Source organism: Ciconia boyciana, chromosome 26 (assembly GCF_034638445.1).
Source record: "Ciconia boyciana chromosome 26, ASM3463844v1, whole genome shotgun sequence".
In the NCBI taxonomy this organism is placed as follows: Eukaryota; Metazoa; Chordata; class Aves; order Ciconiiformes; family Ciconiidae; genus Ciconia; species Ciconia boyciana.
This window is the reverse complement of record NC_132959.1, coordinates 3,403,631-3,417,337: the sequence shown is the minus strand read 5'-3', so window position 1 is coordinate 3,417,337 and position 13,707 is coordinate 3,403,631. Positions and strand designations below refer to the sequence as shown.

Below are 13,707 nucleotides of genomic sequence, written 5' to 3'. Positions count from 1 at the left end.
TCTGCTGGGGTACTGTGTCCATCAGTTCTAACAGTCCCCTGTCCCCACAGACGAGGGCACCGAGGTGGTGGAGGACCCCAATGGAAAGACCTTCACCGTGAGCAGTCGGGTGGAGTTCCGTGTCACCAAGGAGGACAATGAAGCCGAGGTGACCTGCACTGTGGACCACGAGTCCCTACAGAACTCCGAGAGGTCAACCACGCAGAAGCTGCAGGTCCACTGTACGTGGCGCATGGGGATGACGGGACAGGGCCGCATGGGGAAGGGGACAGGGCTGTGGAAGGGTGGGAGAGATGGAGGAGGCCTCAGCATCACCACAGTTCAGCAGACATCACACATATGGCCCTCCATTTACATGTACATACAGCCATCACATACATGCATACAGGCTCATCAACCTGCGTGCACAGCAGTCCTGTCACACATAGGGGTATTGCACGGTGACACTTCCCTGCACATGCATGCCCTTGGTTTCCCCTGTCTGTCCCCATCTCTCTGAGACTTGTCTGTGCCACCCCCTGCTACCTGACTGCACCACCTCCCGTGTCCTGCCTGTCCCCATTCCCCTTGTCTTGTGTGTCCCCTGTGATGTCAGGGTGAAGGATGTGGGAGCTGCACTGTGCACCCCCAGAGTGCTGACCTCCGCTCCAGTGCACCCTACCACCCACAGGTACACTCACGCTGCACACGCAGAGCTGGGACAGGGTGCAGGGGCAGGGTTTTGGGGTGCTCGCAGGCCCCTGCGTAGTGTGGGGCAGGGACAGGCAGTCACCCAGCCGTGCCTCTCCTCCTTTTTCAGACAAGCCGACAGCGAAGATCGAGCCACATCCCCAGTACCCGCGGGAAGGCGAGAAGCTCCAGCTGCAGTGCGACGGGCAGGGCAATCCCATGTAAGGCCCTCCCTCGCCTTCCTCCTGCTCAGCCCCACCAGGCCCTGGCCGACTTGTCCTCCTGCTGCCAGGCTCCCAAAACCACCACTTAGCCCTCCCCAGAGCTCGGGCAGGGCATCACAGGTAGCACTGTGTGGGCTCAGGGCCGGGCACGGGCCTTGCATTGATGCCAGGTAGGGCCAGGCGCCCCACAGAGAACAGGCAAAGCCCCTGCCCTCTCCCTGAAGCAGCAGACCCATCCAGGCTCATCTCTAAATGGCATATTTCCCTCCTGCTTAAATACTCCTACACCTTCGTTGCCCCCTCCACTGCCCCTCGAGGGACTCCGCTCTGCCCCAGCCCTCCCAGGGTGCTGGGGAGGGCGGCGGTGCCTCACCGCCATCCCGCTCCACAGCCCCCAGGAGTTCCTGTGGGAGAAGGAGGGCAGCGACGCGCCCCTGCAGCTGAGCTCCGACAGCGTCCTCATCTTCCCCTTCCTCAACAAGAGCGACAGCGGCACCTATGTCTGCACGGCCACCAGCTCCATGGGCAGCGTTGTGGCCAAGTACAACCTCGATGTCAGCGGTAAGCGGGGCCACAGGGCACCCGGCATCACCTGGCTTCTCCCAGCAGCTGCCGGTTGGTGCAGCCTCCTCCATCCTGGCTGCGTCTCCCTGTGAAGGGGTGCACGGATCCAGAGAGCGCTGTGGTGGGAGGGGGGCTTTGTGGCACAGGGTGGGTGCATGCATGCAGCTGGGCCCTGGCGCGCTCGCTGGCAGAGCGCTGCATCCCCAGCTCCTCCAGCCACATCCAGCCCCCCGTCCTTCCGCGCACTGCAGGGCTGCTGCCTGGGGCCGAGAAAGGCAGAGAGCAGTTTGGGGGGCTCGGGGCAGGGACACGGCACAGGCCCAGGCTGAGCTCAGTCCATGTTGCCTCCAATGGTGAGCGGGAGAGGGTGTGATGAGGGGGCTGCAGGCAGGACTCTGCTGGAGTCTCTGGGACAGGAGGAAAGCCCAGTGCTCCTGAGCCTGTCGCAGGCAGGAAGCCTCTGCATGTCACTGCCATGAGCCAAAGAGGATTTCCAGATGGCGCCGACCCCTCCAAACCACAAGGTGCCCTGGCAGCCCTGTCCCAGGCTTCTGGAGACGGGCCCCATGGCTTGCCCTGAGCCACTGGAGCCGCAGGCTTGCATTGCATCCCATGTCCCCAGGGTGTATCACCACTCAACACCCATCCTCGTGTGGGAAGAGGCAGCACCCGCCGCCTCCCCGCACAGTGCTATCCCCTTGCTGCCTCCCCCTGCCCCAGCTGTGCTCTGCCACCATGTTTGCTGTCGTTGTGCCCTGCTATGTCCAAGTGCCGTGTGTCACAGGTGGAGCAGAGCTGTGTGCTGCGTGGGGCTGCAAGCACTTCTCCAGCCTGTCCCCATCTGGTGGCGGTGCTGCCCTAGCTCCTATGCTCAGCACCCAGGCCCTTGCTCAGCAGCTTTCCCATGTTGGTAGGAACCTGTTTCCCAGCAGTTTTGGCCTTGGATTTGGGGTTATCCTCCTCTTCTGCCAAATCTCTTGCCATCTCTTTCCTTTCTACCAGCCTTGGACTTTCCATCTTCCAGCACTCCTACATGCTTCAGCTCTTCCCTTTCCCATCCCCTTTCCCTCCCCTCCTGTTGTAGGCACTGTTGGCATCCTTCCCCTCCAACGTGGCTGTGGGTAGAGGGAGCGTGTGGCAGCAATGGCACCTCAGGCACCCTGTCCCCCTGAGTCCCTCTACCTGCCCAGGATGATCCCCTAAATGCCCAACCCTGTGCAGTCATTCCTTCATCATCCCTTGTGTGTCTCCTGTCCCCCTGGGTGTGGGGTCTGCACAGGGAGCTGGTTCCTGAGCCCAGCTGTGAGCACACAGCAGCACCCAGAGCCCTCCACATTCATTCAGGAGCACAGCAGCCCCCAGGGTGCTTAGCACCCATCTACAGGTGGCATCCGGGGTGCTTGACACCATCCACGAGCACACGGCACCCAGAACACCAGTGTCCCTAACCTGCTTGGTGTCACAGCCCCCGGCAGAGGAGCTCCACATCTAGGCTTGGTTCCCCCTGTCAAATCACCCCTGCCGCAATGGCCACCTTGCTCAGCAGTGAGGGAGAGTGGGGATGGAGCGGTCCCTGAGGGTGTGCATAGGAAAGTGTAGGTGGCACCTCACAGTGGGTGACGCTTTCCAGCCACCGCAGTCCCAGGGCTCCCAGGCAGGAGGGTCCCAGTGGGGTCCCTCACAGAGGAAGGGGTAACCAGGGGTGCTGGCAGGGTAGGAGATGGGGGAAGATGTTCACAGCAGTATGTCCTAGAGGACGGTGGCAGGAGAAGAGGAGAGGGGGTCATGGAAAGAGCTGCTGAGAAGAACAGGTCCTATCAGGTGGGGGGGAGCTGGGGTCCCCTCCGATGGGCTCTCTCATGCCTCACTGGCACCTCCTGGGGTTGATTTGTGTCCCTGTGTTTTTGTTGTCCTCCCCAGATCTTTCCCAGCTCCCCACCCCACACGTTCACTCCACTCCAGCCCCTCCGCCAGGCCCTTCCCAGCCCATCTCTCATGCTTCCATGGCCACCGCTTCATCCTTCACTCCAGCTCCCATCCAAGGTACCGTAAGCTCCTTTTCTCTCTCTTTACGGACCCACTGCTCCCCAGCCCAGCGGGAGAAGTTCCACAGGAGGATGGTGGCCCAGCCCTGGGCCAGGGGCACCCTTGCCACGTCCCAGGTGCCCAGCCAGGCTCCAGTCCCTGTGCAGCTGCTTGTTGGCGTGTGTGGACTGCAGCCACCATCTCGGCACTTAGGGGTGGTGGTATGCAACAGAAAGAGCTGAGGCCCCAGAGCCTGGGCTGCATAATGGTCCTTCCAGCTCTTCCTGGAAGGCTGTGGCAGCAGCTGCCTGTGAGCTGCAACCTGTGCCTTGTGTCCATGTGAGATGTCGTCCCTCTGTCCTGTCGCCTCCCCTGTTGTCTTTCCCACCCCGTCCTGTCCGAACGCCTCCTCTGAATGTTTCTGTCCCCCCTGAGCTGACGGGGCACAATGAGAGTGGAGTGGAAGGAGGATTTGTCCCTGTGTACCAGGGCTAATGCAGGATCCCAGCGCAGACTGCGCTACAAGATGCCGCTGACTTGGGACTGGCCTTGGGGTCCCACTTTCCTTGGGGTGCCGTTTCCTCCTGGGGTGCAGTGTGTGGCCGTGCCAGCCTGCACATCACCTTCCTGCTGGCACGGTGCAGGGGAAGAGTGAGCCAAGGCTGGCTCCCCCCTGTACTCAGCCTCCCCTTTTGGGGCAAAAATCCCACTGTGAAGGATGTGGCGGTGGGATCGTGGCTGTGCCTGAAGGCAGAGGTATCATGGGCTGCACAAAGTATGTTGCTGGTGCTGCTTGCTGGGGCACATTGCAGGCAGCCGGGCACAGGGATGAGTTTGCTCATCACAGCTCTTCTCAGCTGCCTCTCACCCAGGCAGGGTTCCCAGAGCAGTCGTCGGGCCTCCTCTCAGCTCACTCCCCACCGGAGCCGGCACTGATGGCCGTTGCTTTCCCCTCCTTGCTTCCCCCACTGCCTTCCCTTTTCTCGCTCCCCCCTCAACAGCTCTCGTCTGCAGCAGGATTGAGCTGATGGCACTGAGCCGAGCAGGATTGGGCCCTCCAAGGTGCCCACCTGCAGCCCTGGGCGGTCCATGGGATGAGCAGCAGCCTCTGCCATGCAGCAGGGTCCGTAGCGTCTCCTTCTCTCTGTTTTCTTTCTCTTTGCTATCTGGGCAGATGCCAGTCCAGTACCCTCGACTTCCAGCACGTACCATGCAGTGATCGGCGGGGTGGTTGCTGTCATTGTCTTCCTTCTGCTCAGTCTTCTCATCGTGTTGGGACACTACCTGATCAGGCACAAAGGTACGGGGGGGGGGAGCTGCATGGGGGGACACAGAGCCAAGACCCCCATGCTGCGTCAGAGCAGGCAGCACAGGGCGTGCTCCCCGCTCGATGGGTCTCTGGGAGCAGGGCTATGTCCCTGAAGTGAGCGGGCAGCATGGGGCAGGGGTGAAGGGAGGCAGCTCCCTGTCCTGCAGACCTGCCCCATGTCCGGAGAAACCCAGCGCAGCCAACGGAGCTCTCCTGGGTTTAGGGGCTGCTGCCTGTGCCCGTGCTGGCACCGACCCTAGTGTGGAGATGTCCCAGTAAGTCCTTGGAGCAGGGCAGCACCAGGTGGACGCAGCTCCTGCCCCATTTCTCCATCTCTCCTTCATGGCTTGGTACCCACCGCCCTGGGACTGTCCGTGCCACTGTCCCTGTCTGTGCCTGACCCCACCTCTTCCCTCTCCCTGCCCTCTTCACCATCCCTCGAGCCCTCTGCCTTCCTCTTCCTCCTTCCCCTCCACCATTTCCATCTCCCCATCCCTGGACTTTTCATCCGCCCGGCAGGTATGTGCATAAGACACGGGGAGACGGTCACATCCAGACATCGGCAAAACCCAGCAGAGGTGATGTGTGAGTAAGAGCCCCCCACCCCTGCCCTCCAAGCCCAGCAGAGCTGCTGCCTGTGCCCCACGCCATGCTGGCTCTGGGGGCAGCCAGGAGCTGGAGGCTCCTTGCAGATGGCACTTTTGCAGAGACACCCTCCAGTTTTCTGAGGGGGAACAGGGACAGGGATGCAGGGAGGGGCAGACAGTGGGGAGGGCAGGAGATGTGCCTGGAAATGCAGGCAAGGGCTGCTGCCTGCAAAGAGGGGGAGGCAGTTTCACTCTCTGGCTAGAGACGACTGTGAAAGCCTTGAGCAGCCTAGGTGAGGCTTGGTTCCCAGGCAGGGCTTGTCCCAGGGAGACCGGTGACTTTTCCATTTCAGGCCAAGCCCAAAGGACTTTCCTCTCACTTCTGCTTTCCAGCCAGCCCTCGGGCTCTGCCACCGGGGCCCCTCCAGGCAGCCCAGCCTCCCACTGCTTGCGTGGGAGCAGGGTGCCAGCAGGGCCCCCCCGTGACGCTGACCCGCTCTCCCCACCCAGGTACCTACCTGACCCACGAGGCCAAGGGGTCGGATGATGCCCCAGACGCTGACACGGCCATCATCAACGCAGAGGGCGGCCAAGCCGGCGGCGACGACAAGAAGGAGTATTTCATCTAGGGGCATTGGAGAGAGTGAGAAATGGAGCCAACAGACCCCGATGGAAACGGAAACCAGACCACAAACCCCACTCAACCCAACAGATTTTCTCTCGCGCCCGGCACGGGCAGACGGACGGACAGAGGGATGGCGGGACAGAGAGCAGAGAGCGACCGGCCTGAGACATGATGCTTCTTCTTGAACTTGTACAAAACGTTATTACTACGAACAGCGAAAGCCCTGGCCCTGTTTGCTTGCTTGCACCTCCATCCCCACGACCGGCGCTCGCGCAAAACACAGACCAACCAGTGAGTGAGCGACTTTCCTTCTTCCTTTGGACCTTTGCTTTGGTTTCGTGGCTGCTCTTTGCTTTGGGCCCTTGGTTGGGATGTTGGGCTGGGGTCGATGTAGCTCTTTCCTTTGTTTCCCTCCATTTTGGTTTCTTTGACATCCAAGGATAAAATCAGCTCCAGGCTCTGGTGCAAGCTTGGGGCAGCTGGACGGCCCCTCTGTCACGAACACTTGCCCTATGCCTCCCACTGAGAGCCGGGACCCATGTTCCTATTGCTCTCCCCAGCCTCGACTGCTGCGTGATGGCCCCAGCCCCAGCTGGGACAGGGAGCACGGCCAGCGGGACAGGAGCAGGACGCCAATGGGCAGCATCTCTGCCTCTGAGGTCTTGGCACACGGCTGGGGCCAAACGGGGAGGGACCCCAGGCCCCTGCCCTGATTTTATCCTTGGTGGTTCTTGTTGAACAGTGTCCATTCGGGAGGAGAGCTGTCCTCGTGTGGTAGATGTGTGAAGGGGAGTGAGCTTCCAGGGTGGGAACCGCTGAGGCCCCCAGAGAGACTGGGAGCTGCTGGGCACTGCAGCTCCCTGGTCCCACCCCAGCGGGAGGGGGGAGGGCAGAGGTTTGGGGGCAAATCCAGAGAAAAAGCCCCAACTTTACAAATTCTCAAATTGGAAATGTCAATTTAAACCATCTATTGAGATGTTCAGTGCAGGAGGCCACCTGTGCTGGGAGCACCGGGCAGCGCCGGGAGAGCTGGTGGGCCTGCGGCCATCGCCAATTCCCTCTTCACTTGGCTGGCTCTGGAGCCCCCGGAGCCTCTGGAAAGGTAGTTTAGACTCGGAGGGTGGCTTCAACCAGAGCTGACACAGCTGGTGGCACCACAGGAGCTGAGCTGAGCTGGAGATGACCTGCTCCCTGGCGCAGGCAGCCCAGAGCGGCATGACGCCTGGGATTCCTCTGGCCGAGGAGATGTGCAGAGGGGCTCCACTGGGGTCTGCTTCTCGGAGCTGTCTGTCCTCCTTCCCTCCCTGGGCCCTTCCCAGGGCAGGTGTGAGCTTGGAAAAGGCTGTTTCCCTCTCGGCTCCAAGGGCTGCAGCCAACAGCGGCTGAAATGCCTGGGTTTAGTGTCTAGGTAGTTCGGGGGCCTCCAAGGAGGCTTGGGAAGCTTGTCCTACCCCCTACCTGTTTCACTATCTCTTCCAAGACAAAAACAAGCAGCTTTTCCAACCTCTCCAGCATGTCCCCAGGGTCCGCTTGGCCCACCCCAACCACACACCCACAGGGTGGGGCTGCAGGGGGCTATGCACTCCAGCATCTGCAGGACACCACACACCCCCCGGGGAGCCAGGCCCCATCCCTCACCCTTGGGATGAGGTTTTCCACCTTCCCAGGATCCCAGCATCTATTGGTCTGGACACAAGGGGTTTGCAGGAGCCGCCCTTCAGCTGGGCACCCTCTTGATTTCGGGTTGTCTGGAGGAGGAAAGCCCTTTGGGAAGGAGCCAAAGCCTTCAGTGATGTGCATAACCTCACTTTGGAGGCAGAGGAAGAGCTTGCGTCCTCCACCGTGGAGTACCAAGTGCCCGTGGGACAGGTGGTGTTGCTCCCATCCAGACCCTGCGAGCACGTGGCACAAGGAGGACGCCCGCGGGGAAGCCATCGCAGAGCGAGTGGGGCTGGAAGGGGGCTGGGGACAAGCAGACGAGGAAGAAGAGGCATGGCTCGGTGGCAGGCACAGGGTGTGAATGAGTGATGCGTTTGTGGCACGTGCACAGATGTGACTAGGTTGATCGTGGCTAAATCGTGTGTCAGGAGCACACAGGCAGCGGGGTGTTAGCACCTCGAGAGAAGTGCACGAAGCCTTCGTGGTACATGGCGAAGAAAACCTGCTGTTTTCTCCATGTTGTTAGTCCCTTCCCATCTCTTTGGAGGAGGATGTTGGCCTGGAGTCCCAATGGTAGCTCTGAGCTTGTTTTGAGGGATGCAACTGTTGCTGGAGATAAAGCTTCAGATGTCGATGCTGTTAACTACTCCACTGCACACTGAGCGTGTATGAATGTGTGACCTGACGCTTCGCTGAAGATCTTTAACATCCACTATCGAGCAGACATAATTCCTTCAAATGAAAATGCAAGGACGTCTTTTGAAGTACAATTTAATCTCATTGTAGGTCTACGTGCTGTAGATAGTTACAAAGAAAGCCCCAACACTGGGGTGTGGGAGGGAAGGGGGTTAACTAGTCCCTAGGGAAAGGGAAGTGGGAGCTGAGGTCAGACAGGGAGGTTTGTGCTCCTTCAAGGCAGCACAGGCACAGCCGTGGCCGGTTTCTCTCCAGCGCTGCTGCTTCAAGGGTGGTGCGGGTGGTCAACGCCTTGCCCTGGTGAGAGAAGTCAGGATTTGGCCTTTCTGAGATACTGCATGGTATGGGACCTGGCAGGATGCAGCACGGGGAGGACCAGGCATGGGCAGGGCATCAGGGTGGGACCTGCTGCCTGCAGCAGATATCAGCAAAGGATGGGCTGGGTCTCGCCCTGGGTGGGCCCATTGTCCTGCCATGGCGAGAGGCAGAACTTACAGCCCCAGGCATCACAGGTCCTGGGAGCGGTGGGAGCATGAACATGAGGCTGCGTCTGCAAGCAGGAGCCAAAGGGCTTTGGTAGATGCAAGGGAGCAGTAGACCCACTGCCACAAAGGTGGGGGAGAGCTCGTGTGAGGGGTGACAGATACACCAGGTCAGACGTGTGAAGAGGGAGATACTGTGGGATGAGCGCAAGGGGTGAGGGGGACACGGCCATGAGGCTGCAATGGGGCACGTCACGGTGTGGGAGGGTGCAGCGATGGTGCACCCACCGTGCTGCCGGTGGAAGGTATGATGGGACACGCCATGTCGTGAGCATGATGGAGAAACCACTTCGCGAGTTTGAGGCCCTCATGAATAGACCGTGTCATGGGTGTGAGGTGTGGTGGGAAATGCCATTTTGGGAGCCCAGCGGCATGGGTGGGGTACACTGTGTGTTGAGTCTTTTGGGGTGATGAATACACCATGTCACACGTATACAGAGGAACAGGTACACAGCCATGAGTGGGGGCATGATGAGTGTCAGTTGTGAGCTGCACCACACCACAAGTGTGTTAGGGTGATGTGGGGGCGGTGATGGGGTACACCCTGTGTTGGGTCTGGGGCACATCCTCTTGTACATGTGTGCAACGCTGTGGTACACTGGGTCAGGGCTGTCAAGGAGGGTTGGGTACACCATGTCATAAGTACAAGAGGTGATGTGGGTCGTGTGAAGGGGCGAGAAGCTACACCTTGATGCTGGCATGGGGGTGACACCACACCCCATCAGCGGCGCAGCAGCAGGGTACATGGTGGCACTGATGTGGCTGATGGTGGATGCGCTGCATCATGGAGGGAAGAAGTGAGGGGGCAGGCGGTGCTACCGGGGCGGTGACATGAGAGACACGCTGTCACATGGGAGAGGGGACACTGAGCTCCTGTCCCTCCCTGCTGGCGCCCAGCAAAGCCGGGTGGTGTCATTGCGTGGCTGGGAGAGCCCAGGGCACCAGCCACCTCCTTGGGCCTCAGTAACCCGTTTGGGAGCTGGGGGCTCCTTGTTGGCCACGTGGGCAGGGGACCTCCAGCCCCATGTCCAACCTGTGCCACCAAGGTGACCCATGCTGGGCCCGGGGCATCCAAACCAGGACGTGGCCAAGGCCAGCACTGGGGGAGCAAAGAGGATTTGGGACCCTGTGGCCCTCATTTGCAGCCAGGCCTTGTTCAGTCCCACTCACCGGCCCTGGCGAGGCTCTGTCCGCTTCCCGGCCGGCACTGAACTCTCAATAGACACAAAAGCCATATTTGTAGGGAGCTCTGGAGACGCCGTGGGGCGGCAGCGGGGCAGGGCAGAGGACGGTCTGTGTTGTTGTGCTGTGTTCTTGTATGTACATAAAAGGGAGACAACGAACGTCGATGTGACTTTATAACCTTTCTAATATCCTGTGCTAATCTCGGAAAATAATCCTATAAATATATCTGGATTACACACGTTACCTGCCTGCGTGTCTCTGCTTCTGCCTGTGCGTGCCGGACACTGCCGGGGCCTGGGAAGCGTCGTGGCTGTGACCCTCCCCAGGGTGAGGGGGAGCTTGGGGGCACCGAGGCCAGGGGAGGGGACAGAGCTCAGCCTGGTGGGGGATGCGGCTCACCCCAGTGCACAGCACAGGAGGGATGCGGCTGAGCCCATTGCACAGCCCATGGAGGCCTAGCTCAGCCCTCCTCAAGCCCTTGACCCCTGCCCCCCCTCAGCCCCCCAAACCACAGTCTCCATCAGCTGCCTGTCCCTAGACCCCCTGTGCAGACCTCCAGCCCTTTCACCCCCAAATACCCCCACCTAGTCCCCCAGACCCCCACTGCAGACACCCAGCCCCTGACCTGCAGCTCCTCCCAAATTACCAGCCCCCCCAAATGACAGTAACCCTCAGTCCCAACCCCCTGAGCCTTCTCCAGCCCCACCACCCTCCAGGGATGCTCCCACCAGGCATGAGGGCCACCAAGTGTCACCAGCCCCTGCTGGTCCCCTGCCAAGCTGGGCTTGCTGCCCACTGCAGCCTAGGGAGCCCATGACTCAGCCCCGGTGCCACAGGGTGACCCCACAGGATCCGGCCTCCCATTGGGGCGTCCCGAGGAAGAGCTGCAGATTTCCTTGCTGTATGGGAGCTGGAAAGCACCATGTGCCCAGGCTGCACGCACCGCAGGGTCCCCTTGGCAGCTGCCTGCATCCTGCACCTCCAACACCCACCCTGCACCGCAGAGCCGGGCTGCACCCCAGAGCCGGGCTTGCACGCAGCCAGCATCCCTGGGATGAAACTACACACATGCCTGGGCTGGGGACAGCAATAGGAGCATCCACACAGCTGGGGTGCCTGTAAATACAATTCCTAATTAATTTAAGGTGTTCTGCCAAGAAGTGATTGTTTCCTGCTCGAGAAATTGCAGGCTTGTGCTGGCGGCTCAGCGGCTTTACCGGCAGTGGTGGCCCGCCTGTTTCCTTCAGGCCCGGGCAAAGGGGATTGCCAGGCCAGGAGGGCTGCTATTAACGAGGCAGCTCTTATCTCGCTACTGCAGTCCTTCGCCTCCCTTTTGAGTGGGAGGAGTGCAGCCTAAGGGAGAGCAAGCGCAGCGGGCACTACCGTGCAACGTGGCTCTTGGAGAGCGTGTGCCACTGTGCGTGGTGCCCATTGGAGAGCGTGCACCCCTGAGTGTGCACCGGTGGGCACAGCACCCTGCAGTGAGCATGCGGGGCTGAGTGTTGGCTGCCACGCACAGCACCCATTGGAGATCCCAAACACAGAGGAGCGGGTGCCGTCCTGGGACACAGATCATGGGCAACTGCATCCCGGTGGTGAGTGCCTCTCCCCTCCCCTGCCACTTCTCCCCAGCGATTTCCCATCCTGCTGGATGTGAGGGCTGGGGCTGCGCGGGTGCACGGTGGTGAGCAGGGCCATGGCTCTCAGTGGGTACTGCTGGCAAACACTCACTTGCAGACTGCTCAGTGGGATTTGCACCCACCTGCTGTGGGGTTTGCATGCACCCACTGGGGGTCTGCAACCCTCCTTTGAGGCTGTAAGAAAATTTGCACTTTCATGCACAGAGGGGCCAGCCCAGGACAATCCCACACCCCCAAGGTATCAGCTGCAGGCAGCCTCCCCTCTCCCCGCAGCGCGTCTCTCCCTGATAAATTGCCCTGCTTAACCTGCACCAGGGCTGTACATGAATCCCCCAGCACCAGCAGGGCACAAGCTCCATGGCAGGGAGCAGCGGCCCATCGGAAGGGATGTCTCAAGTGATGCCATGGGATGCAGCCACCTGCAGTCGGCTGGGTATGTCCCTGCCTGATGCCCACCGGTCTCATTTGCAGAGCCCCAGTGTCTTGGAGAGCAAAAATTCCCTGGACTTGCTGGAGATCATGGGCAACCTCTCCTACGACGACAGCAATGTGACCTTCCTGGACTACGATGCCGCACCCTGCCACAACCAGTACTGTCCCCTCTTCCAGCACATGGCCCCCACCTTCCTGGCCATCACCTGCGCCGCGGCCACCCTGGGCACTGGGGCACTGGTGGTGGCACTGGCCAAGCGGCCCCATGCTTGGGGCTGGCCCCAGAGCCGAGCGCTGGTGGCCCAACTGGCAGTGGGAATGGGTGTCTTCACTGCCCTGTTGCCGCTGGTGGCAGTGGGCATTGGGCAGGGCTGGCGGCTGGGCACAGGGCTGTGCAGGCTCACCCACCTGTTGTGGCACTGGAGCCTCTTCGCGCAGGGGCTGCTAGTGGGCAGCAGCTCCTGCAGCACTGCCTGGTGCCGCTGGGACCCCCAGAGCCGGCGGCTGGCTGTGGCCGTGTGGGCTGGAGCGCTGCTGCTGGCAACGCCAGCAGCTCTCGCCAGCGGCACGGTGGCAGCCTCGGAGACAAGCTGCCTTCGCCGGAGCGTGGACATCCTCTCCCCAGCATACCTGCTGCACCTCGTCCTCTGCCTCTGCCTCTTCCTACTGCTGCCGGCGGTGCTGCTGGTGGCCACGCTGGCCATGCCACGGCTGAGGGCGGGCTGGGAGCCAGGCGTTGGCGTGAGCTGGCTCTTTTTTGGGCTCTGGGTGCCTTATGGCGTGGGGCTGGCTGTGGATTTCCTCCTGCACGCCCAGCTGCTGCAGCCCACCTGTGGCACCTTCGAGCACTTTGACTACGTGCTGGGGCTGAGCGAGGGGCTGGGGGTGCTGCACTGCTGCCTGGGGCCCGCAGCGCTGCTCACCACCCGGCTCTGCCGCCATGGGGCAGGTGCCAGCGGCAGCTGCTGAGCTCCTGGCAATGCAGACGAGGTCCTCACGCCAGGCCCGGCCCCCAGCACCATCCCCTCTCCCCACAATGTCCCCACCAGCCCCGCAGTTTCTGCCCCACAGGCAATGCTCCCCCAGGGTCCAGGGAGGGCAACGTGGGCCCGTTATATGCCAAGCTTGGTGCCTGTCCTCCCTCTGTCCCTTTCCTTGGGGTCTCAGCCCCACTGTTTGGAGCCGGACGCCTCGATTTGCTCAATGGAGATAGCCCTGGGGTGCCTCAAGCATGTCCCCAAGCTCCTGGAGGCGTCAGCCCCAGGCTCCTACATGACCGTGAGGACCCCCAAGACTCAGCCCTGGCCCCCCCCAGCTCCACAGGGAGATTTCAGCAGGCAGAAAGGGCAGCGGTGATGTGAAGGAACAGGGGATTTTTCACTCCCTCCTGACAAGCCAAGATAAGCGTCATGTCTGAGATCAGCCAGTGGGAATTATATACAATATATATGTCTGTTAGAGCTGCTCGCCGAGCTCAATTAATGGCAGGGGCTGGGAGGTGCAGGGGGGCACGGGGGGTGACATCCATCACCTCTGGCCAGGCTCCTGAC

At 61.1% G+C, this 13,707-nt stretch overlaps 2 protein-coding genes across 7 annotated transcripts in view; both read left to right on the top strand.

Moving 5' to 3' along the window:
* Positions 1 to 10,326, top strand: part of CADM3 (cell adhesion molecule 3) — a 26,510-nt gene extending 16,184 nt beyond the window's left edge. The window contains exons 5-11 of one of the 5 annotated variants that reach the window (XM_072846726.1): positions 51 to 221; positions 800 to 890; positions 1,285 to 1,454; positions 3,378 to 3,500; positions 4,657 to 4,782; positions 5,311 to 5,369; positions 5,889 to 10,326. In XM_072846726.1, the coding sequence (XP_072702827.1) occupies positions 51 to 221; positions 800 to 890; positions 1,285 to 1,454; positions 3,378 to 3,500; positions 4,657 to 4,782; positions 5,311 to 5,369; positions 5,889 to 5,900 (752 nt within the window). In that variant the 3' untranslated portion in view covers positions 5,901 to 10,326. Of the gene's footprint in view, positions 1 to 50; positions 222 to 799; positions 891 to 1,284; positions 1,455 to 3,377; positions 3,501 to 4,656; positions 4,783 to 5,310; positions 5,377 to 5,888 lie in introns of all 5 variants that reach the window. The other 4 variants (XM_072846724.1, XM_072846727.1, XM_072846725.1 and 1 more) reach the window with 4 other exon arrangements.
* Positions 6,172 to 13,707, top strand: ACKR1 (atypical chemokine receptor 1 (Duffy blood group)). Of its 2 annotated transcripts, none has more exons than XM_072846729.1 (2): positions 6,172 to 6,294; positions 12,197 to 13,707. In XM_072846729.1, the coding sequence occupies exons 1-2, from the start codon at positions 6,172 to 6,174 to the stop codon at positions 13,124 to 13,126; spliced, it is 1,053 nt and encodes a 350-aa protein (XP_072702830.1). In that variant the 3' UTR covers positions 13,127 to 13,707. The 2 variants fall into 2 exon arrangements, with proteins under 2 accessions (XP_072702830.1, XP_072702831.1); XM_072846730.1 differs by lacking the exon at positions 6,172 to 6,294 and adding an exon at positions 11,519 to 11,680.

Coding starts and splice junctions, on each gene's coding strand:
- ACKR1 (XM_072846729.1), top strand. CDS start 6,172: ATGATGCTTCTTCTTGAACTTGTACAAAACGTTATTACTACGAACAGC. Junction 6,295..12,196: donor CGCAAAACACAGACCAACCA/GTGAGTGAGCGA, acceptor TCTCATTTGCAG/AGCCCCAGTGTCTTGGAGAG.